The sequence below is a fragment of the Mus caroli genome, chromosome 13 (assembly GCF_900094665.2).
Source record: "Mus caroli chromosome 13, CAROLI_EIJ_v1.1, whole genome shotgun sequence".
Taxonomy (NCBI): Eukaryota; Metazoa; Chordata; class Mammalia; order Rodentia; family Muridae; genus Mus; species Mus caroli.
This window is the reverse complement of record NC_034582.1, coordinates 68,264,822-68,289,718: the sequence shown is the minus strand read 5'-3', so window position 1 is coordinate 68,289,718 and position 24,897 is coordinate 68,264,822. Positions and strand designations below refer to the sequence as shown.

The 24,897-nt window shown below is 49.4% G+C and overlaps 1 protein-coding gene across 5 annotated transcripts; it reads right to left on the bottom strand.

Annotated features, from left to right (window-relative positions):
* Positions 1–407: 407 nt before the first annotated feature.
* Positions 408–22,950, bottom strand: Tert (telomerase reverse transcriptase). Of its 5 annotated transcripts, XM_029468548.1 has the most exons (17): positions 22,612–22,950; positions 22,222–22,509; positions 21,186–21,712; positions 15,508–15,703; positions 14,267–14,447; positions 13,420–13,599; positions 12,562–12,720; positions 10,898–10,999; positions 10,095–10,180; positions 8,250–8,363; positions 7,903–7,974; positions 5,932–6,120; positions 4,065–4,191; positions 3,484–3,545; positions 2,246–2,370; positions 1,910–2,047; positions 524–1,400 (listed from the first exon to the last, which is right to left on the bottom strand). In XM_029468548.1, exons 3-17 carry the CDS (start codon positions 21,547–21,549, stop codon positions 1,297–1,299), a joined length of 2,199 nt encoding a protein of 732 aa, XP_029324408.1. In that variant the 5' UTR covers positions 21,550–21,712; positions 22,222–22,509; positions 22,612–22,950; the 3' UTR covers positions 524–1,296. The 5 variants fall into 5 exon arrangements, with proteins under 5 accessions (XP_029324407.1, XP_029324409.1, XP_029324408.1 ...); XM_029468547.1 differs by having other exon boundaries at positions 408–1,400; positions 2,246–2,403; positions 21,186–22,509; positions 22,612–22,919; XM_029468549.1 differs by lacking the exon at positions 22,612–22,950 and having other exon boundaries at positions 408–1,400; positions 2,246–2,403; positions 22,222–22,301.
* Between the last annotated feature and the right edge of the window lie 1,947 nt (positions 22,951–24,897).

Sequence of the window (24,897 nt, the reverse complement as noted above, 5' to 3'; positions counted from 1 at the left end):
TCCAGCTTGAAAAGAGGTATTTTTAATAAAAGGGTAAAAATGAGAAAAGAAAGGAAAAAAGGAAGGAAGGAAGGAAGGAAGGAAGGAAGGAAGGAAGGAAGGAAGGAAGGAAGGAAGGAAGGAAGGGCAAAGCAAAAGGAAGGAGATAAGACCTCTATTGTGTGGGTTCAGCAAAGAGAATGGTTCAAAGAAGGGAGACTCATAAAACTTGAGGAAAGGATCAGGTTAAAGTGGGAAAACATTAGTTTATGCAAAAGATATGGGCCAGTAGTTTGAATGGGGCTTCGTGCTCAAGGGTGAAAAACGTGGAATCAATGGTTAGTAATTCAGGAAGCAGGCTGGGGAATAGTGGCATATACCTTTAACCCCAGATCTAGGGAGACAGGGGCAGGTGGATCCAGGTGAGTTTGAGGCCAGCCTAATCTACACAGTTATAGAACAATCAAGATCTACAGAGGATGGGAAATCAGAAAACATATAAGAAGTCTTTTTGAGTGGTAGATCAAATTAGTATGACAGACAATTCCATGATTTACTCTTTATTTGTATGTTTTTCCGGTTCAGTACAAATACACTTCCCCCTATTTTATCTTTACAGTGATCTCAGTAGGTACCCACTATGGTTACTGTCAAATGCCGCCAAGGAATCTTAGCTTCAGAGAAGTCATGGAATATCCACTATCACTGAAAATTAAAGATACAAAATATCCCAGTAGCACTCTCTCTCTCTCTTTCTCTCTCTCTCTCTCTCTCTCTCGTGCTTATAGATCAAGATGTAAACTCTCAGCTGCTGCTCCAGTAGGAAAATCCTGCTTTTATAAGTTGGCTTGGTGTTTTACCACACAGCAGTAGAGAAGTAGCTAAGGCAGTCACATGAATTCAGAGTATATTCAGGCTGTAATTTAGGTCACTGGCTCGATGTCCTTTTTCATCTCCGAGACTCTCTGATGTACTGGGACAGGCTCCATGGTTAGGTGTGAAAAGACTCCAGGGCCCAGGAATCTCACACCTGTCCACTGTCCCAGGGCCCATGTGCACTGGGTGCACTCCTCATGGTGCTGGTGCTAGTGGATCCCTGCCACTAAAAGGGATGGGATCTGCCTCCCTGAGGGCATCAGGAAAGAAATCAAGCCTGTTACAGGAAACAAGGCACTGGGACAATCTCCCACACTACCACCCATGACACAGAGGTTTGGAGGATGACCTAGTCTCACAATTGACCAGTCCCTCTTGTGACGTGGATCCAGGAGTGCTGAGGCTACAATGCCCATGTTCATCTAGCGGAAGGAGACAGGGTTAGTCCAAAATGGTCTGAAAGTCTGTGCTTAGGGCTGGGTCAGCTGCAGCTTTAAGGATGGTCATTGTCACCTCTGGGAGCTTCCGGCACAGCTGTTTTTGGGCTGCAACACAAGATGTACTCAACTTTCATTCCAAAGGGGTGAGGTAGTTCCTTAGCCTGCTTGGGTCAAGTCCTGGCCATGTGTAAGCAGGAGTCCTACCCAGGAACACACCACTGCCACCACCACCACCACCACCACCACCACCACCACCACCACCCCACCACCACCATAGTGGGCATACAAAGACCTCAAGCTTGACAATCTAGAAACAGAAGCAAGACAGGAACATGAGGACCCCCACCCTCATCCCCTGCATCTAGGAAGCGGCCAAGCAGAGGTGTGAAGGGACCAGGCAGGGATCTTGAATGACACATGTCACCCTATGGACCTCTTCTGACATGAGTCAGAACAGAGGGAGCAAGAAGGAGAAGGAATCTATGGTCCTAGCTCCACTCACCTGGGGGCTGTCTGAGTGGGCCCCTCTCCAGGAGATGGGCATGGAATCTACCGTCTAGCTTTGGGTTCACCTAGGCACTCACTGTTTGAGGGGAAGGAGCTCACTCACTCACCTGTCCTCAGAGGTCCCAGGAGACATTTGTAGATGACAGAATGAGCAGCCAGCTTGAGCAGGAAGGCCTGGTAGCAGAGCCAATGTGCGGCTTCAGGAGGAAAGGAGCCAGAGGCACCCTTGGCCTTTAGTGTCATTCCTGGGGGATCAGACAGAGGCTGCAGAACCCAGCTGGCCACAGACCCTCATGACCTCCAAGGAGCTCTCAACAACCCCCTAACCTGCTAGGGCTGAGGCCCAGGAAGGATGGTTGGTTACACTAGCTCCTGAGTGAGTCCATGATGCCCCCCCTCCCCCCGCCCGCCATGAGAATGCTGGCCCTTGGCCATCTACGCACCTGGATTCTTGACCTTCAGGATAGCATAGCAGCAGGATGCTTGGCTGGCGATGATGCCCAGAAAGAATGTGAGGTTCTTCCTAACATGCTGGTCAAAGGGAAGCTGAATCACACATGCATGGAACCTGGGCAGGAGCCACAGTGGACAGGAAGAGGCCCTGGTAAGTGTACACACACACAAGTGCAAGCTCTTGTCTATGCATACATGTGAATTATAAACAGAGATTCATGTGCACCACACATTTGCATTTACAAATGGAATTACAACTACAAGTGAACACACAAGCATGTGTGTGTGTGTGTGTGTGTACATGTCTTCATTCCTATATAATGTCATGAAACTAGTCCCTTCCCAGGTACCCTGTGCACCTGCTACATCATGTCATACCAGGGGTAGACTGCCTGACACCGAAATTGTGTCTTCCATAGCACAAGCTCTTCGCCACACCCAGCCCCAGTGACCAGGGAGGTTACTTAGAGGCAGCCAGATCCACAGTGGCATAAATCCGACCTGTGGTTGGCATGACCATCTGCCAACTCCCAGCAGAATGGTGCCCTCTGCTACAGCTCTGCAGGGCAGCTCTCCTTTCATGAATCCAGGGAAACCAATTCCACCCCTACAGGAAACCTCAGAAGAAAGGGCCTGTGTGTGCTGTGTGCCTATGGTTATGTAGAGTAGTGACTGTGTAATGAATGAATGACATGGGTCTGGCCTAGTGCACCTGACTTCAGGTACATAGAACCGAGGACAAAAATGTTCCAGAGGCATAAGCCAATGTGTAGGGCACCATGGAGGCCACAATACTTTCAGCTGGGTGCTTGTTGTGCCTTCTGGTGCAAGACTGGTGACACTATCAGCAATAGCTCTGGTTCTCTGCTTTCTGGGGCTCTGAGTCCCCCTGCTTCCCTTTCTCATCCAATTCCTTCTGTGGTGCTTTTCTTGGGGGGGGGGGTCCTTATGCCAACATCCCCTCCTGTCTCAAGACCACAGGCTCTGGTTGGCACATAAGGTTACATGTGCTCTCTCAGCACAGCGAGACCAGAAGAGGTTCTTACCTTACAAATATGGGGTTGTGCGGAGACCCAACTAAATGCTGCCTTTTCCTGACTGCATTTCAGCCACCCAACCAGGGGGAGCCAAGAGCAGCTCCACCTTGAGCTTGAGAACCCCAGCAGACAGCATGGCCAGCATTTCTGGTCTGTGCCTCCCTCTAGTGGTGGCATAGCCCATGACTCACCTGTAGGCCTGAAGCAGGAAGATCTTGTATATATTGATGCAGACTGTCTGGAGGCTGTTCACCTGGAGTCCCAAGAGAAAGAGAACCATCAGCAATGTCCCTGAGATCACAAATGAATACTTTCTGTGTTGTTGTCAAATAGGATGAGAAAGCCACTTGTGGGGAAACTCCCCCCCAAAAATCATGCCAGGCCCTCATGGGGAGGAAGCAGGAGAGAGCTGAGGCCAAAGCCTACCACAGTGGCCCCTGCTGGACAGAGACCTCAGCAGTCATGGCCTAAGAGTCCAATGCCAAGGTCAGGATCCAGGGAACCTTTTACTCTGTGGGAGCGGATGTCAGGATTGGAAAGTGATGGGGATGAGCAGGGTGAATGCTCAGGGATCCTCAGTACACATCCACTTTTCTACATGTTCCTCACATACATGGCTTGCGCCTGTACACACGTGTACACATGTTCCTCACATACACAGCTTGCGCTGTACACACATGTGCATATCCATGAACACCCCCCCCACACACACACACAGAGAACAGGATCTATCCTAAGATCCAACACGTGAGGTAGCTGCCTGTTTGCTCACCTGCAAGTCTAGAAATAGCCCGTGACACTTCAACCGCAAGACCGACAGGAGCTTGTTCCGCATGGTCTTCCCAGCCTTGAAGACACTCTGGAAGGTGAGGCTCGTCTTAATTGAGGTCTGGGCATAACTGCAGCACAAAGGTATTCTGTGTGATTCCCACACTAAGCTCCTCCTGAGAGACCAACACCAGTGCCCTTCCACCTCTTGTCCCTCTCTGCCACACTCGGCAGGCTTATATGCGGTTGGACCTTCATACATGGAACCCATTCAGGCTCTTGGGACTTGCTTACAGCACCACCAGAAGCCCTGGACAGCCAAACCCAACCAGATGTAGTGAACAACATACATCTTATCCAGGCATGGGATTACCAGACATCTTTGCTCATTGGTGGCAAATAAGCTGTGAAAATTCAGTTCAGAAGGAATTGTGAATCTATAGGAAGTCACAACCCTGTGTGTGCTTCTTTAAATGTGACTGCAGCCTGACAGAGCACCTTCCCAACACAAGGCTGTGATTGGAGCATATTATCTCCAGCCAGAGTTTGGTGACAGCAAACAATAAGGGATTGCCTACAGTGGTGTCCAACCACCTGCAGACTGCAGGATGCATCTTGGTCACTTTGGGACAACAGATGGGACATGTGCAGGATAGGATAAAGGGGTGTTGCCTTCTTGTCATCCAGTGACTTTGCATCATTCCTCAAAGATGAATACAAGCGACAGGTACAGTCACCTCTGTCAGGTTTCTTATTTTTATATGTGTGTGAATGCATGCCGGTGAGTGTGGGTGGGGGCCAGAGGAAGGGGTGCCGTGCTTCACGACACTCTGTGGTATTTTGTCACTTCTCATCACATTTTGTATGTGATGAGAAAAAAGAAATTCCTATCACTGTGTTTTCCCTTTAGGATGTTGCTAGTCACTCTGGCTGACCTCCAGACACGCTGTCCCTGGCTCAGGCAGAAGGAAGAGCTGATGCATCCACACCGAAGCCTCAGAGGGTGAGCTCACAGCCACTCTTAACATGGACTCTGGAAGCAGCAACCTTATGGTCTACATATGGTCTCTCATGGCCCTTGTCCAAGGCCAGGCTGGCTTCCTAAGGGTATGTTTTCAGGCTCTAGCAGTTCGCTCAAAGGGGAAATTCTTCTTTGATTGATTTACCCATGACTCCATGACACTGAAGAATGCCAGGGGCTGGAGCCGGTAAGTTGGTGTGCTCAGCACTGAGCTGGGGGCTGGGGCAGCAAAAGTGGGCCCGGGAGGCAGAGGGTGAAGTCAAGAAGTTAGAGCTCAATCCCAGGGACTGGATGGATTCAGCATACAAAGGCAGGGAGGCTGAGGAGCCCAGGCCTGTGAGGGCACTGTACAGATGGCTTATCTGCACCCAACTTTTCCCTTACAATGTGACCCTCCAAAGAGCACAGTGGAGACCCGGAGCTTAGAACAGACAGCTGTCAACACGGCGGGTTATCAGTCTCCTACTGGAAAGTCAGAATATTCATACTTTTCCCTCATAAAAAGAAATGGTCCAGCTCTTTTCACCTGTGCCTATCTCACATCTGTCCTATCAACACTGAGACAACATCTGGGCTGTGAGTTCTTGGTAGGTAGAGACCAACTCCCATCCCTTCCCAGTCTCTGTACTTCAGACAGAGGAGGGCCTTGGCTCCATGGTCTGCAGGAGACTTGGGACAAGGCTGAGGATGCTCTCATATTGCCCATGCCCATCTCCACGAAGAACGGGAACACCTTTTGGCCTCTATCACTTCAGGCCTCACGGTCACTTGTGTCTAGAAGTAGGAAACAGAATGTAGTACCCACAGGACCATCTGCTCCCATGACCTCATGGCACCTCAGTGTGCTTACCCTGAGTAGTCACAGAACACCTCCAACGTCTGAGTGTCCAGCAGCAAGCCACACCAGGGAAACAGGCAGTGAGCAGGCAGCTGGTATGGAGCTGCACCACCCAGGGCACCAGTCTCCACAGGGAAGTTCACCACTGTCTTCTGCAAGTTTATCATGCACCCATACTCAGGAACGCCACGGACCAGGGTGCTGGATAAAAGAGAAGGAACATGTTATGGGAGCCTGGAAGCACCCAGCATATGCCACAGAAGTTCTCAGAGGTGCTCTGGGACCAGAGAGAGCAGAGGCTTGTGGGTATCCTGATGGAACACCAGGCCCTCTTGCTCTGGACTGTAGCCTAGCTCCCGTCTTCTGTGTAAGCAATGGATCAATAAGGCCCTCTGGCCAGGCCTCAGACAAGTGGAAAGTTTCACATGACTCTGTGGGTCATATCTTAACATCTATGTTAAGCAGTGAATCCTCTTCCTGTGACCCCCAAAGCCGATTTTCTTGTAGCTACTTTGAGATGCTTGTAGATGTGCACTGCTTCCCCTATCAGCAAATGCTAAACGATAGACTGCTGGCCTATGGATACATCTTCCAGGAAGTTGAAGGCAGAGGTGTAGCCCCCTCCACTATCCCCCGAGGTGTGAACTCATAGCAGCAGTCTGGTTCCTGTACCATGAGTGTGTCTACTTGATGTCATCCATTGCCTGTGAGCTCTACATCCTTGTGACTGGTCAGACCCTGCAGTAAGTCTTTCCTTACAGGTGTCCATGGACAAGACCACCTAGCAGCCCCTCGTGGTTGCCCTGACATTCACCCAGGGCATTCTGACATTGCCCTGACAAGATCTTAGGGGCAAAACTGACTTCTGGAAATTTCCTCAACAGCAGCAGTGTCCTCTGTCCCCAGTGGCAGCAGCCTATGGCCACTTAGCTCCTAAGTGCTACAGATGTGGTGGGGCCTTCATTGGGGCTGGCTTCCTGACCTTGAGAAGCAAGGCCTATTGGGCTCTGAGATTCTGTGCTACAAGTATAGGCAGTCTGCACAGAGCACTGGAAACACCAGTATCTCAGTGGTGACAACTTCTTAGGGCTCGATTTCATTAACCACTTTTGGGTTTCTCGTCTCTTGTCAATTATCCTAAAAAGAAGCCTACAAACTTCACAGTACCTGGAGGGAGCCTCTTCTGTAATAGCTGATCTGAAGAAACCTCCAACTCTGCAGTGCCTCCTTAGAACCTCAATGTATGGTTGCTGCTCTGAAGCTAGGCTGCAGGACCTGATTCTAGTTTGAGCCACAGAAATTAACTTTACAACCAGATGTGCCCAAATCCTTGGCCTAACCTGTATATACTATAAACACAGCCTAGAATACACGCTATAACCCACTGGTATGAATATTATGTAAGAGAAGTGATCACTCCTCGTGCAATAGCAGTGCCTCAAGACACCAATGTTTAGTCAATCCAAATTCTCTAGTCTCTTCCTAACAATCCCATAAAGAAAAGCGACTCCACAGAACCTGTTCACCCAGTGCTTGTTCGTGGTGTGATGTGAAGTGTCCAACTTTTCAGGAATGTTCTCAGGGACAACACATCTCCCAGGAGGGCTCTGTGCCGCAGGCCTTGGCAAACAGCCCTTCTGTGGACTCAGCTGGGAGGGATGGGAGCTAATGCCTGCTGTCCTATTTGGAGATTCTTTAAATACTGACACTGACCTGGTCTCTCACTGCATGCTTGGTGAGACCAAGCTGGATCAGCTATGAGCATCAGACTCTCTTCCTTGGTGCTACAGGTGTCCCATGCCTGGATGCACAGGTGAGGTGCCACTGCCACTTGGTCTTGGTGACCATATATGAGCCCCAGGCATGCAAAATTACTAACCAGTTAAATGTGCTGCCTTAGCATATTTTATATCTTATACACAGATGTAAACACACACACACACCTTGATAATATAGTAGAAACCCAGACATGATGGTCCTTACCTGAGGAAGGCTTTTGCTTGGTCCAAGTGAGGCGTCACCAACAGAAAGTCATCAATAAAACGTAAAAGCAACCTAAATAAAAGACACATCAAGAGGTCTCACAGAGCATCTACCTTTAAGTGAGCCAGCTTAGAACACTTTAAGTCTAGGAATGCACATAGACAAAACAAAGTGATTCTTCAAAAGAAGAGAACGACAGTTTTGCTGTCCTAACAAGAATGGCTCTAGGATGCTTCACAGCTTTTCATGAAGCGAAGGCAATGGCCTTTGGGTCTCGAACATAAACCAGATGTGACACCCACTCAGTGACCCAGCCCCCGGGAGCAGTAAAAGGAAAAAACATTTACCCATCCCGCTGCACCTCAGCAAACAGCTTGTTCTCCATGTCTCCGAAACACAGACTGCAGAGCAGGGTGGATAGGCTGGAGCCCTGGGGGATGCCCTGGCACTGCGTATAGCACCTGGTGGTGGTGATGGATATGGTCAGAAGCAGCAGCCGTGATGGGTTTCACACTTGTATCTGACATCCCTCCCCATGTGTGCATGAATAAACAGACACCTTTGGTGAACCTGCTCACAGGCCACATACACAAACAGTGGTATCTACCATCTGCTAAGACCTAAGAAGATAACAAACGAAGTACTACCCTGATCTCTTCCATTCCCCACTCTTGCTACAACCTGGGGTGGTGCAGACCACATCCCTGTCCACCGACTCCAAGGCTATCCTACGAATAACAAGCAATCAGCCTCCTGAATATTTATCTGGGACAATTCATAGCAGATTTGTTAGTGAAGGAACATTCTTGGTGACAGCCGTGTGAAAAAAGTGAGTGCCTTCTCAGAGAACACAATGGAACCAAACATACATGCAGGTGCAGACACGCAGGTGCTGGCCGGGGTGGGTGTCACCAGATGGTCAGGACAAGGTCACCCAGGGAGGCACCCCTCACATTTGCTCAGATCTTCTCCACTAGAGTAACAGGCAGGAAGCTCAGAGGCACTGTGCACATGGATTTGACTTTTAAGTGCATCAAGCAGAACCACCTGAGTAGGTTAAGTTTCCTGCCACATGGACATAGACCCATGAGTCTGTGCTCAGTGCTCTCAGGAGTCGGCCCCACCCTTGGCTGTGTTTGTGAGAAGACACTCAGTTGCACACTCATAGCTTGTGGTGTCCCAGCATGCCCATTTAACATTTCCAATTACATCCTAATACGTGAATTTAGATAATCAGATATTCTTTGTCTTGCCTGACTTCACCTCTAATAACCCTGGAATTCTGTTCAGTATTGGCGCTCCTATCAGCTCAGCAAAAAGGAGCCAAGTACTGTTGTACCAGTCTCACAGGTGGGGACTTTGGGTACAGAAGGTCCAACCAAATGCTCAAGTACTCAACCTCACATCTGATCCAGACACACAAAACAGGCCTTTGCAGGCTGGTGGGCTGTTAGGCAGCTCCAGCATAGAGCCAGTCTGGGCTCTCTTCACCACAGCAGTGCTTTTGAAAGAGTACCTGTTTGTTGATTTTTTTCTTCTCCTTGAAAATGGGTTATAAACTGAATTATTTTACAGTGTGTTACATATTTAGCAAATGTCAAGCTACACAGCCTCTGAGTTCTATTGTCAAAAGCCTTTACTGAATCTATTGAGATGATCATGTGATTTTTTTTTTAATCTTTAGGAGCAGCATTTGTGTCAGTATATGTGTTTATAGAACTACACACATCAAACCATTCTGTGCGTCTGCAATTAAAAAAAAAAAAAAAAAAAAAAAAGAGTGCCTAGCCTGACTTGTAACTCATGGTAGTCTTGGGCAGATTCAGCCACGGGCACTGTATTCTCTTCTTTGGTGCTTCGTGTGCCCCATGCCCGGCTGCACCTTGACGAAATGGTAACATGAGCTCGAGGCACACAAAATCATTAACTTCACTGGAGCTGTGCTTATCCAGGGGCTCCTAAAGCCCCATGGGTAGACAGCTCTGTGGCCTAAAAGCCAGCAAGCAGAAGGCCAAGACGATTCTATGAGGAGGAGCAGGGAAGGAGGAATGAGGAGGAGGCAGACACTCAGAGTTCTAAGTGCTGCAGCCAGTCAGCAGGCACCTTGCTCAGCAGCCAGGATAGCCTCTACCTACCCGCACCTGCCCTGCCTCTGCCCACCCTCTGCACACTTGCCCCATGCCTGTGCCCACCTGTCACCAATCTTTACAACACTGTGACGCAGGAAGTGCAGGAAGAAGTCGAACAGGCTGCTACTGCTCTCATTCATAGAGATGCTCTAGAAAAGCATGTAGACAGACAGGCATGAGGATGCTGAATGTTGCACCCAGGCTGCCACCAGATGCCCATTTAAGCCCGAGTATTTATGATAAAGTTGGGGTGGAGCCAGGGTCAAGTGTAACTGAATGACTAGGCTGAATTTGACTCAAGGTGTCAGGGTATGCAACTTACAAAGCAGTGGTGTAACCTTTTCTGTTCCCACAGCACTAGGTCTGGAACCTCGAAGCTTACACAGTACCCCAATGAGCCAAACGGCAATCGTCTAAAAGTCTCAGTGAGTATGGCCGTCCCAAAGGTAGAATATGTATCAAAGAAGGTTCTATAGAACCACTGACTCGTGCATGGGGAGATCTGTGTGTGTGGCTTATGGAAACACAGCTTCTGACATAATAATGGGCCAAGATGGGGATCACAGATCAACTTGTCCAACTTGTCCTCCAAGAGCAGGTGAACTGTCCCTGGATCGTGAGGTCAAAACTGAGGAAGGAGATATCTTTACCAGTTCAGCTTAGGTATGGGAGACAAGAGGGCACTTCTAAGCAACTCTTAGCATGCCCGCCTAAGTGGGAGGGTTATGGTTACGTCATGAGGACTGCTACCAGTCCTGCTCCTCTTGCTCATGGGTCCCACCACCAAGGAGCATGTTGGTCACATTCCCGCACTAAGCAAATAGCCAACTAAAGGTGGAACGCTCCCCCAGGCGTGGCCCAAGGACCTGCTCGATGACAACGGAGTTCCTCAGTGCACTGGCATCTGAGTCCTGCAGATGCTTAAGGAACTGGCCCATGTATGGCTGGAGGTCAGAGAGGGTGGTGACCTGTAGCAAAGAAGAGGTGAATGCTTGAGGGGAACCAGAGGGGCACATGGATTTTTGGCCAGGACAGGTACAGCCCAACAACAGAACACTGTGGGACCATGCCATTGCAGAGTCTTGTGTGGGAAAGAGACTCCAGCACCCCAGCAGGAGGCGCCACAGTCAGCTTTCCTCAGGCCAGGCATCTCCTTAATTGTGGTTACCAATGATCGCCACACAAGCATCACCCTGATTTCTCCAGAGACTATGTGTGGCCAGGAGGAAGAGCTGACAGGGGTAGGGAGGAGATGGCTCGTTCATCTTCTGCAACGGACTCTCTAGGAGGCCTGACTTTTATCAGAGTGGCCACCAAGACCTGTGTCTGCAAGACAGGATGTCACCAGAAGGAATATAGCAGCATCTACTGATACAGCACAGGAACAAGGCCAAGTATGCTAGGTGTGAGGTAGGCATGAACACTGCTGTCTCTATGTGGCCCTGGCTGGCCTCAAACTTACAATCCTTCTGCCTTATTCTCTCATAGGTTGAAAGCACACATTGGCCTCAAACTTTAAAAAATTTCCTATGTTAGACTCCATGTGTGAATATGGTCAACATGCACTATGCACACTTATGAAGCTATCATAATGAAACTTATGTACCATTAACATGTGATAGCACAAAATAAACAAAAATCCCATGTGCCAAGTGGGTTTTCGGTAGTGTCAGGAGTAAAGTCAGAGGAGTTAGAGCACAAGAATTAACCTAGAAAAGAGATGCAATGCCTGCACTTTCAAAATAACTAAGTAACACGCTTTCAAATAACCAAGAGGTTATCAAAAATTAAAATAAGCAAACGAAGATTTTTGAACAGGATGATAAAGAACTGGCAACATGCCAGAATGTACATGGCACGACTGAGAGCTCTTAAAGAGAAATGTGTAACTTCAGGTGTTTACCTAAGGCTGGCGCATCAAAGGCTCAACAAGTAAAGACATCCACGGCCAAACCTAATGACTTAGTTCAATCCCCAGAATCCCCATGGTGGATGGAGAAAACTAACTCCTGCCATGTTGTCCTCACAGGTGCATGGTGGTTGCTCTGGCCGAACCAGGGAAGGAATCTCCTGGGTGCAGTGATGATGGGTATGCCCTTGGCACAGAAGGCGCGTGGCCACTGCACACACATGCATGAGGTTTGCCTGTGAGCCTTGTATGTCCTGCCTCAGGGAGAAGCAAAGGAAGTCACGTTGTGCCTCTCCCAGGCCTAAGTGCAAACGTTTCCATTTTTAAACCTGCAGACCCCATCTGCCTATTGAAGAGGTCACTGGATGCATAAATCATGAAGTTGCCCCAGGGACTGAGGATAGCTGCAGGTTATCTCCTGGAAGGGGACGACACTCCATTGGGAGTTCCCATAGATGGAGGCAGGCTGGGTCAGACAAATGATCACTGGCACCATGGACACAAGTGTGGACCTATCACAGCCACACCAGTGTCACTGACAGATACTAGATATCCATGACGTGAACAGGCCCATGTCACCAACATGCTCACAGTCTCGACGAGAGTCCACTATGGTCTTACCTGTCTCCTAAAGGACTTGTGGACTTGGCCTTGGCTATCTCTCCGGACCACTGCATACTGGCGGATACAGTACGTGCTCTCTGAGTGCCTGATCATATTGGCAACAACCTCCACAAGCTTACCCTGGGGGATGGCATCGTAGGCCCCGGCCACATCTGCCTGTACGATACATGTAAGTACCATTAAGCATGGCTGGATCCAGGGACAGGGGTCCTGCTGGCTCTGTCCTTGGCACCTGGGTTCCAACCTGCCCACAGAAAACCTGCAGAAGATAGAGAGACGCAGGAGGATACTCCACGCTTCTCCACTCCACTACCGCACATTCCCATCCCACGTTCCAGACAAAAGACCCTGGGGCATAGTGGACCTATAGTCCTCTCTTTATCCCATTGCCCCAGATTCAGTACCCTAGGACAAGGAAAGCTTACATTATCTTTGAAGACCCTTGAGGCCTACAAGAACCCCTGGCTAACCCAGATGCTGAAGCATCCAGGCCCTGGTGGTAGAGTCAGGCTTGGCTACTTCTCTGAATAGGACCCAGCATCCAAAGGGTCTCCCAACAGAGTGGAGACCAGAGAAGTTGTAATGTACTGTCCAGGGAACCCATATAGAGCTCAAGACTGTCCTGGGAGCTAGTTATTACCCCCCCCCACACACACACCCACCCACCATGGGGTCTTTCTGATCTTGAGAGAACTGGGGGCCATAATATTTTTGGCCTGTATAGGGTAGCAGGCTAACACTCCCAATCACCAACTTGAGGCTGCAACAGGGTCACCCAGCATTGCCTACTCCAAGGAGGTCCCTAGAGCCCAGACCATGAGAGCAAATGTGATAGACAGGAGTCCAAATGACCACCTTAACAAAGTACATCCTGGGTGTCTGGTCCAGAGCACGCACACGCAGCACGAAGGCCCGCCAGGTCCTGTAGATGTCATTCATACCCAGTACAGAAGACCCCATAAGGTGAGGATGTTTTGTCCGCTCATAGTTGAGCATGCTGAAGAGAGTCTTGAGACGCTGGGTGAAATGCTGGGCCTGTGCCAGGGCCATAGAGGACACATTAGAAAGGGACCTGGCAGACTGTTCCCTGACCACCCCGATTTCTCAGAATAGACTCCTATAGCTCAGCCAGAGCTCCTATAGAGCCAGAGTCTTAGAGGATCTATCTCACTCAGTCAATTGACTGTATTTGGGGCCTTCATCCAACCTGCCTCAACCTGTTCTCACCCTCCTCCAGGGGTAGTGCCTTCTAGAACATGCCCACTGGGCTAGAGTCAGGTTCAGGGTCACCTTCACTCACAGAGGTCCTCCAGCTGAGCTGAGGTATCAGCAGCTTCACATTGTCCTCTGGGGCATTACTAATGACCACACAGGCACTGGTAAGGGTCACAACTGTTACTGACATCTAGATATGGGGACAGGTGGCAGCTGCCCCCTGGTTACTTTGTCCCCCTACCCCCACCCCCCAGCATAGAGGCCATATAGTGCCGACCCTACCTGGCAGGGTCCCTGAGGGATCTCCAGGGCTTGTGTCCCAAGCTCTCTGGGTCTTGGGACCATCTCCCATCTCTAAGACCTTTCCACATGCTGAGTTTTTAGACTCAGGAACACCAGGTTACCTAGCCGCCCTCAGAACTTCATGAGCCCTTACTTAAGTCAGAGCATAGACTCAACCATCAGAACAGGGGCCAAGTCCAGTCACCTGCTTCCTTCTGCCCAAAGCTCTGGTACCCATGCTATAACTCATGTTCACAATGGGCCGCAGACCGTTGGGCTTGGGGATGAAGCGCAGTCTGCAGATGGGCATGGCTAGCCAGGTGTCCTGGTGATGCCTGACCTCCTCTTGTGTCAGCTCCCGTAGCCGCACTCTCTCAAGGTGTTGCCTGTTACGGAGAGCACCGTGGAGTTATAACACGAGCGTGCAGGAAGTTCATGAGACTCGTCCCATCAGGGTGGTTGGGGACTTAGAGCACTTGATAACCCGACCATGCTATGGGGCTACATCTAGGACCAGAGCAATCCACACAAACCACACACCCCATAGAACTGTCTGGACAGGGTACATGACACGAAGCCTGGGTTGGCACCTGGGACATCTGGTCCCGTAGTCTGTCCTTGGTGTTCCCTTCTTGGGGGTCCCATTGGCCAGGATACTTTCGAAGCAATCCGCTGACTCTTATGGATATCTTGGCTTAGACACAGGTTTGAAAGCAAGAAGTGTCCCTGCCCTGCCCTCAGGAAGCCCTGTGTTGGTTGCTAAGGATCCCATAAGCACAATGGGTGGGTGATATATGATACATAGCTAAGGCTGGACCTCAAGAAAGCTAACATGGAGCTGGGTGGTGGTGGTGCACACTTTTAATCCCAGCACCCAGGAGGCAGAGGCAGGTGGCTCTCTGTGAGTTTGAAGCCAGCCTGGTCTAGGGAACTAGTTTCAGGACAGCCAGGACCACACAAAGAAACCCTGTCTTGAAAAACAAAAACAAACAAAAAATAGAAAGTTAACATGGTAGTCTGCTCTTTGCAGGCCTTGCCTAGCTGCTCCACTGCCCTCTCAGCTTGGCCTTTGTACCTTCTGCTGAGACAACAAAACTCTAGCTCAATCAGCACAGAACCTCAGCCACTCGGAGCCCTGCCACTTCTCAGGGTGGACCCTTGTGGTTTCCCAGTGAGGAGACACTTCCTTTCCTTCAGGGGTAGACATGAGGTGGAATCCATCAGTTCTGCTCCCGTTTGATAAAAAAAGCTCTCCTACCTTAAGGATCTTATAGATGGTACAGATCCAATTTATGATTTCACAGGCAATAAAGCAGGGATTCCAGTCCATGGCTACAGGGAATCTATGCCCTCAAAGTCCATGCCCACAGGTGCCACACACTGTGCACCGGTGCCTCTGTGTATGCACCCAGGAGACAGTGATACCTGAGAGATGCTTTGTGGTACCTGATTCCAATGCTCTGCAGCTTGCTCCACACACTCTTACGGTAGAAGAGGAGCCTGTTCTTCTGGAATGTGCTCTCTGTGATGTAAAAGAATGACCTAAGCAGCTGTACCACGTATGTGTCCATCAGCCAGAACAGGAACGTAGCCAGGATCCTCTCCCTCAGACGGTGCTCTGCAGCGGGGACACAGTCCTTCCCTGAAAGTAGTAGATAGTCAACATTCCGTGACTCACCTCAGATCCACAATGTCTAGCATGGAAGCCATAGGTCCCAAAATGAGCCCATTGGGTGTTGCTCTTGACATCCTGGGCTCTAATAAAATGTATTAATAAGCTAGTTTAACCTTTGTGTGTGTGCTTTCTTTATGCTGTAAACTAAAGTTCCCTGACAAAGCCATGTCTGGATCCTGCAGACCTACTAACTACAGATGAAATGCTGCTGACTGACAGGGCATCCTTCATCTTGAGGCATCCTTCATCCCCCAGTAGCAGCCTCTCACTACCAACCTCTGTATCTGATGCAGCTCCTCTGTGATGAACCGGTGATCCTTTTAGGCTAGATTGACTTAGCAAACCCTAGCTTCTATCAGCTCTAAATCAAATTATATCTTCAGATAGGGGATAAGGACATGGCTCGGTTGGTAAAGTGCTTGCTGGAGGGGCATGAAAACCGAGTTCAGTTGTCAGAACCCATGTTTTAAAAGCCAGGAGTGGTGACAAGTGCCTGCAGTTCCAATACTATGGAGGTAAAGACAGATGAACTTTAACTGAATCAGCAAGCTCCAGGGGATTAAAGAAGACACTGGGTGTCAATCTCAGACCTCCACACACATACACAGACAAACCTCAGTGGCGGCTGGTACTATACTACCGGGTCACTGACTACACACACTCATTGCTACTGAGCAGTGCGGTTCAGAGATGTCTAGAACAAAGTAGAGAAGAGGCTGCTCCTGCTGCCATGCTGGACATGTGAGTTCTGTGCACCATAACAGCTGTATACACTCTGTGTATCTCCAGATACCACAGGGGCCTCTTTATCTAGGAAAAGGTGGGATTCCAGCAGTGATGAATATGAAGGGAACTTGTGAAGGAGAAGGGGGATCCCAGGAGGAGGTACAAGCCAGAAGACAGAATGAATAAAGAAAGGACGACACAGGGCTGAAGAGCTGGCTCAGTGGTCAAGAGCACTGGCTGCTGTTGCAGAGGTCCATGTGGTATCTTACAACCTCCTGTAACTCTAGCTCTAGTCTGGTCAGCTCCAGCACCAGGCATGTCACGGTGTACATACATATATCCAGGCAAAACACTCATACACATAAAATGATGATTAAAAATAAATCAATATATGGAGGAAATGGCATGGAAGGTTAAAACTTTATAAACAAGCAGTGACCTTAAAAAAACAAACAAACAAGAATGATGTTTAGTTTGAGAATAGAGAGGCTGAAGCCAGACCTAAATCAGCAGAGGGGTAGGAGCTACCAGAGAAGCTGATCAGAGTTCCAAGTACGCTAAGGCTCGAATGTCAGTTGATTGCTGGCAGAGAACAGCGCACATAAGTTCTTACTGCTGGAAGGTAAAGACAGAATGAAAACATGTTCAGCAAGTTACTCAGATAGCAAGACATCAGAGGTGCAGCAAGAGACCGGCTGCCTTTAATCCCAGCACTTGGGAGGCAGAGGCAGGTGGAGTTCTGAGTTCGAGGCCAGCCTGGTCTACAAAGTGAGTTCCAGGACAGCCAGGGCTATACAGAGAAACCCTGTCTCAAAAAACAAACAAACAAACAAACAAACAACAACAAAGAGCAAGCCGGCTAAAGAAATGGCTCAGCTGCTAAGATACTGGCTGCTTCTTTCAGGGGACTGGGGTTCGATTCCCAGCATCCACATGGTGGCTTTCAAGCATCTGTAAGGCCAGGCCAGCTCAGGGAGATCTGATGCTCTGTCTGGCTTCTGCAGCTACTAAGCTACTAAGCTACTAAGCATGCAAGAGGAGCACATGCAAGCAAAACATACGCATAAAACTAACGAAAGCAAACTGGAAATAACAGAAACAGCACATTCACATATTCTTAGGGAAGGAGGGAGGGAAGGAAGGAGGGAGGGAGGGAAGTAGGGAGGGGGAGAGGGGGAGAGAGAGAGAGAGAGAGAGAGAGAGAGAGAGAGAGAGAGAGAGAGAGAGAAGCTAAGCTTCCCAGCTAAGTGAGGACTGTCAAACTGGCAGGACAGTATATAAAAAAATTCACCTGCATACTGTGAAAAGATACATCTAAATTCTAAGAATTCAGAAATTAAAAAAAAATTTAAAAAATACTTATTTATGCATATGAGTACACTGTAGCTGTCTTCAGACACACCAGAAGAGGGCATCAGATCCCATTTTACAGATGGCTGTGAGCCACCATGTGGTGGCTGGGAATTGAACTCAGGACCTCTGGTAGAACAGTCAGTGTTCTTACCCACTGAGCCATCTCTTCAGCTCCAGAATTCAGAAATCTTAAAAGCAAAACTTAAAGGAAAAAGAAAAAAAAAAAAGACATAGCAGGGAATCAGCAAAGCAAGCCTGGTTCAGTGTGAGTAGAGGAGAAACTGCAGATTGATACTCCTTAGTCCCGGCTTCCTCAGAAGCTGAGAGGAAAGAGGGTTGGTTGCACATTTGAGGGCAGCTTGAGATATTTAGAAAGAAACCTACCTAAACAACAACAACAAAAACCTCTTTTACGTTCAAAAAATTGCATAATTAATACCCTGGTAATCAAAGATTCTCTAATCAGAAAGATAAAAATTCCAGCTGGGTGTGGTGGCTCATATCTTAAATCTCAGCACATGGGAGGCAAGGGCAGCTCTCAGTGAGGTCAAGGTCAGTCATATCTACAAACAAGTCACAGGCCAGTTAGGGCTGCAGAGTAAAATCTTTTTTTTTTTTCTTTCTTAAGACAGGTTTCTCTGTGTAGTCCTGGCTGTCCTAGAACTCACTCTGTAGATCAGGCTGGCCTCGAACTCAGAAACCCACCTGCCTCTGCCTCCCAAGTGCCGGGATTAAAGGTGTGTGCCACCACTGCCTGGCGCTAAAATCTTGTCTCAAACAAATAAACATAAAATGAATAAAAATCTGTAACTAGGACATACACTTAACAACATTGCATGTAAATACCACCAGAGTAAGAAGAAATAAGCCCAGCCAACTAGCGAGAAACCAAAGTAGCTCTCTCCTTATTTCATGACCAGAAGGGATGTGGACTTTTCCTGTATATATTTGACATGGTGGGCACAAAAAAATTCTCAGGATTCAGAAATACAGTGAACATTTAGAAAAACTGCCTGTGCAGAGGTACAAGTTTGCAGCACCTTTGAATAACTGGTATTACGCAGACTTCTACACAGAATTGAGAATCAATTTCAAAGGAAAATTCAAAATACTTCACACATTTGGAATATATCGATGTCTCCAAAACAAAAATCAAAAAAAATCACTGGTATCAAAATGGCCACGTACGGAAGGACTAAGTACAGCTAAGGCAGTATCCAGAAGGAAACGTGTAGCCAAATACCTATGATGTATCATGTTGGGGTGGTGGTGGTGGTGGTGGTGGTGGTGGTGGTGAGCCAGAATGAACCTGAAGAGACAGAAATAAAATTCCAAGGAGAACTCTAACAGAGAGCATGCTTAAGTTTCCACAGACAAACTGAAGGTCAAAGGGGTTCTTGGAGCAGAAGAGAGACATGTTCCAACAAGTCTGGAAAGCAATCATAAAACTGGATGTAAACGGCAAGGACAGGCAAAGTCCAGTCTAAGCAGGAAGGAGCCTGTGTCCAGAACAAGGAGAGCTGCTACTTGAGGAGACAGGATGCTGAGGGGCTGCAGTATCTCCTTTCCTCTAGGGGTAACCCTGGGCAACTGATACTGACAGCTGTGGGTAAGGGAGACAGAGAGACTTGAAGGAATGACATGTCAACACTCAGCAGGTGGGAAGACTTGCATTGGCCACACAGGCTCTGTGCTGCAGCTGGAGAGTCAGGAATGTTCTGTTTGTTTCAGGATAAGGTTTCTGAGTGTAGCTGTGGTTGTCTTAGAATTCACTCTGTAGACTAGGCTAGCCCCAAAACTCTAGAGATCTGCCTGCCTCTGCCACCAGAGTGCTAGGATTAAAGGGGTGCCCTATCACTCCCAGGGTGTTTTTTGTTTGTTTGTTTTCGAGACAGGGTTTCTCTATTTAGCAGAACCCTGGCGGGCCTGGACTTTGTAGGCCAGGTGTCCTTGAACTCAGTGATCTACCTACCTCTGCTTCCAAGTGCTGGGAGGGTTAGGTGTCTGCCACAATACTCTGCCAGACATGTACTTTTAAAAGCTTACTTCGGAGCTTCCCAAGTACATGGTGGGTAAACATGGCTCTACCATCTTTTCCCCATAAGTTGTTAATATCCTAGGAATTTTGGGGAGGGGAGAGCAGGATAGGGCATTTGGCTCCTTCCATACATGCACAGGGTGTAACCGGAGGGTTGGCTGAAAGGGAAGGGGTCAGGTAGTGACTACAGAGGGCCAACTTCAACATTAAACCCAGAAAACCAGGCAAGGAGGGCAAGGGAGTTCAGGCTCTGCAGCCTTCCAAGTAACACAAACAATCCTCTTTTATGCACCAGGCTCCACTCCCCAGTCCCTTCTCATAGCTAAGATGGGGCAGCGATCTTCACTGTAGGAAACAGTTTTTTTCATTTATCTTTCCTTCGTTCACCCTACCCTTTGTAGATGGAGCACTGCAAGACCATAGCTTAAGCACACTGGGAGGACCAGAAAAACCTTTGAAACTCAGGCACCCCACTTCCCACAAGGACAGTGGGTTCCTATGTTGGTCTGTCATTGTTATCAGTGAGGTACCATTCTACACGGGGATTATAGGTAACCTGGAGTAGTGAGACAGGTTGACTCCTTAATAGGCTTCAAATTGGCAGTCCAGTAGATCAGGCCTAAAAACTGTGCAAGTTCAGGCAAGTAAGTTACTAGAAAAAAAAAAAAAAAACCACCCCAGACTTTAGGCAGCTAGTCAGAAACTATCCTGCCATTAGAAGCTACCCAGCTACCTAGCCTGAAGCAAGGACAATGGGGCAGCAAGTTTCCAGACCTCCCCATTAACACTTTCCAACCTCCAACCCCATGCCCCAGTAATGGAATGCCCCTAGAGATGGAGTAAGATAAAGGCCCCCTATCCCCTTTAAATCTATACTTGGTTGTCTCTCCATCTTGGAATGAGAGACACCCCCCTGCCACCACCCCCCCCCCCGCTTGATTTCTGTGCATGAAACGCTCCTTGCTTCTGCATACTATTTGAGTCCGGGGTTATCATTCTTTGGTGAACCACGGGCCCTTACATTAGCTCTCATTAGCGCTTCCAGACTCTCTCTGGTGCACTGTGCCAGAACTCCTATCCACCATGCTCCCAGTCTGCTTATCTGTTTACCACAATGTCCCCAGCACTGAGAACCTGCCCAGGGCTTGGACAAGAATCTTAGTTTGTGCAAGGTGAGCTGGAGGGAGTTTGGAGTCAGAGACCATAAGATGGGACTCATCCAACCACGGACTGCATAAAGCCACCACACCACTGGGGACCTGGGTTACTGCCACCCATTGTCTCCCTTTTCTGGGCCCCTAATGCACTCAGCTGGAGACCAGCCATGCTCACCTGGGCTGCTGCGGAGCCAGTGGCAATCCTCTACTTTCATCTTCCACATCAGTTCCTGCAGGGATAACTTGCCGTACTTCCCCAACGAGATGAACTTCTTTAAGTTCTTAAAGAAGCGGCGCTCATTGTGCCTGGTACCCCAGAGACTAGCAGACACCACCTTGCAGAGACAGGCCCGAAGAAAACCATATACCTGCCAGGGACTGCTGTGCAGGCGGAGCAAATCCATGAGGTGCGTTGGGCTGGTGTTCAAGGCATCTGTCACCTGTCGGTTTGCTGTTCGAAAGCTGCAATGTGACCTGAGGAGTCTGACATATTGGCACTCTGCATGGTTCACCAGCAGCTGTTGGAACAGGGGCCGCATCTGCCAGTATCGACGCGATAGACGGTGTGTCCTGCAGAGTGGTCCTGATGTCCTAGGCCTTGAGCCCAGAAAGATGATCTCCACCAGTCTCCTGGCCCCAGTCAAGTTAGGCTGGAGGTTGCTGAGTAGGAACGAGGGGTTTAGACGCTCTTGGCCATCTCCCCTGGAGTAAAGGAAATGTCTGGTCTCAGTAAATGGCCTGAGTTGAAAGGCATTTTGGCGGGGTGGTGACAGCAGAGATGTGGAGCTGGGCTTGTGTTTACAGCACAGCGACCCAGAGAGACTCAGGTTAGACGCCTTTCCTTTAGAAGACAAATTTTTGTCTGCAGTAGGCACCTCGGGGGACCAAGCAGGACTTGGCACCCATGATTTGCCTGATGGGGTTGGTACCACCTGCCTGTGGGGTCCCTCCTCCACTCTCGGGGCAGGATAGCATCTGGCCTTCTTAGCTGAAGGCACACTTGTACTGGTGAGACTCGAATGCCTCTTCGTACCTCTCGATGGCAAGGCCAGGGGTTTCGGTGCTTCCTGGTGACTACTGCTCTTGATCTGTTGTAAGAACCTAAGGTTTGTGACATTCCTGCCCACGGGTCGAGTGGGCCTGTAACTAGCGGACACAGAGGGCCAGATATCCGTGGTGGCACAAATTTGGTACAGGGGAGACCCACACACCTGGTAGGCACAGCTTGGGGGCACCAGAAGGTAAAGAGCACAGTGTGCCAGCAGGTAGACCAGCAGGTCGTCACCCACTCGGCTCAACAGTAGCATCCATGCACCACTGACACGCAGGGTCTCAATAACAGTGTTGGGCAAGTAGCTACGCACGCTACTAGTGAAGGCCATGGGAGGCCCGCCTCTGGCCTCGTTAAGCAGCTCAAAGCCAAAAGCCAGCACGTTCCTCTCGTTGCGCTCGCAGAGTCTCTGCACAACCCTGGCCACCAGCTCTTTCAGGGATGACACCTGGTAAGGAGAAGAGGGTCTTGACACATGAGCTAGACGCACTATCCCACGTCCTCCCGGCTTTCCGCCCCTGACCCATGGGGATCCCGCCTGGAGGCCCACCTGGTGGAAGGAAAGGTCGGCAGGTGGAGGCTGTGAGCCCCAGGGCACGCACACTAGGCATTGGGCAACCAAAGTGCGGTAGATCTTCGGGTCCCCGGGCTGCACAAGCCGCCTGCCCTCCGGCCCCAGGCGCCGCACAAAGGTTGCCAGCGGCCACACCTCCCGGTATCGGCTGCGCAGCAGAGAGCGCACCGCGGGGCAACGAGGAGCGCGGGTCATTGTGCTCAAGGTCGGGATGGGACTCCCACGTGCGGGAACCAAGATGCAAGGGTGTGCTTAGAAAACAGCCAGGATCCCGGCCACTGAGAGCCCACGACGGAAAAAGATGAGGCCGGGAACGGAGGAAGGGGCGGGATTCAGGCGGACCAAGCTTTGTAGCGGAAGGGGCGGGGTCGCAGCAATAGTACTTTTCCGTTGATGGTCCCACAGCTGGTGCTTGAGGACTACTGATCAGATGTGTTCCCCAGCCAAGTTCAGTGGTTGCTGGAAGTATTGGAGTAACGAAGGGGGCGCGCACATGCAGGGTTTCCCTCTACAGAATGCTTCTCGGGCTCCTTTTTCGCCCTGAGCTGGGAATCCCCAGTGGTCTAGACTGGGGCGAGGTGGCAAGCAAAGAAGTCTATCCTTGATGTATTGAAGGTTTGGTAGGCGGAGGGACTTAAGGCTTTGCCTGTTCCTGACCGCTCCTACCTGCAGTGGTCGACACAGACAGTGAGGTGGGTGGTGGCAATCTCAGTTCTTCATGATTACAACTGGAATTCTACTATACAGGTTAAGGCTTTATTGTGGTGCGACCATACGCTCAGATCCCACCACCAAAGGAAGGGACTAGATAAAGCCCTGTGTTAGCTTTTTTCACTGTTCCAGCGGCCTTCACCTCAGGGTTCAGAGCATCATCTCAACTCACGCACCCATAGCAAGGCCAGGGCCATTGGGTGAGGGCGCTTGCGTGTGTACACAGCCAAAGCGCGACCTCGACCTTAAGATGGCAGCCCTGCTAGGCTGGCAGCTGTGATAGTACTTGCACGTGTGAGGCGGGGGTGGGATAGGGGTGGGGGTTGTTGTTGTTGGGACACGACCGTGAGCGAGCCATAGTTAGAGAGGGGCTGTTGAATTTTGAATCTCAATACACTGGGAAATAGGGAATCTGTGGTCTCCACTGTAGCTGAGTTTGGCAAACACTGAAATGCTAACAAATATAACCTTTGGTGCCTTCAGCTTTCTGAGGAAATTGCTTCTATCCACCGACCTAGCATTTGAACAGGCGCGTTTTCATATTTACTCCCTTATAGGAGGTCTGCCGCCTTGTAAATGCTCAGGATTACAGGAGCTATTTTAGAAGTCCCGTTTAGTGGGCATCAGTCTTTTCGAGGGGTTTGTTTGAGATCTGCTTAGTTCTGCTACTTAGGAGATATGGGCCTGAACTGAGAAATGTATGCCAATAATGAAGCTACCTTAGTGTAGTTCCCCAAAGAAACCAGCATAGAAAACAGTCTCAAAAATAAGAATATAGCTGGGCATGGTGGTGCACACTTGTAAGCTACTCTTGGGAGGTAGAGGCAGGATGAGAAGGCATTCAAAACCAGGCCAGCTACATGCTGAGATTTAGGTCCACTTGGGCAAAATGAGACCCTGCCTCAAAAAAAACAAAGAAGAGGAGGGAGGGAGTAGCACTTGCTGACTACACATGAAACCCTGGTCAAGCATCAGAATCAAATAAAAACAGACTAGAAGAAACTGAAGTGGAAAACGAGTAGAAGTTGTCCACCAGCAACGATGAAGCCAGTAAAAGGGAGCCTTCTTGTAACAGGCCTGCTTTAGAAAGCTGTTCTTAGAGACATGAGGCCAGGGAGAGGCTTTTTTTGGGAGGGGCTGCACCCCAGGAGCTATCCCAGAGACAGACAGTGGTAGAGGTTATAAACCCTGCAGGGAAGGAGGTAGAGGAAAGGACCTCAAGTATCCCTACCCATATAGGAAGCAGTGTCTGTGTAGGAAATCCTCGGGGACCTGTCATGCTCCAGCCTTCTACCCCAACATGCTGGCAGCAACTGACTCCCACTGGATTCTCCCCCATCCAGAACCAGGGCAAGGCTCTGGATGGGGCTGCTGTTCTGCTATAGCTTGCCATGTTTGGAGATCACTGGAACTGGCTTACTTCTTAGTGGTCAACATGGAAACAATCATTCTCATTTACATAGTTTGTCACTGACACAACAGTCTCATACCCACGACTTCATCAACATTGAACAGCTCAGGAAGTATGTGAGTGAATGCCGCCATGCACTT

What these genes read in the sequence shown, in the direction of transcription:
- Tert (XM_029468547.1), bottom strand. Translation starts at nt 22,830, where the DNA reads ATGACCCGCGCTCCTCGTTGCCCCGCGGTGCGCTCTCTGCTGCGCAGC. An exon ending in CTGGCTCCGCAGCAGCCCAG is followed by an intron (nt 15,704 to 21,185) that starts GTGAGCATGGCT and finishes TACTACTTTCAG; the next exon opens with GGAAGGACTGTGTCCCCGCT. An exon ending in CTTTGGGCAGAAGGAAGCAG is followed by an intron (nt 13,600 to 14,266) that starts GTGACTGGACTT and finishes GCCCTGGCACAG; the next exon opens with GCCCAGCATTTCACCCAGCG.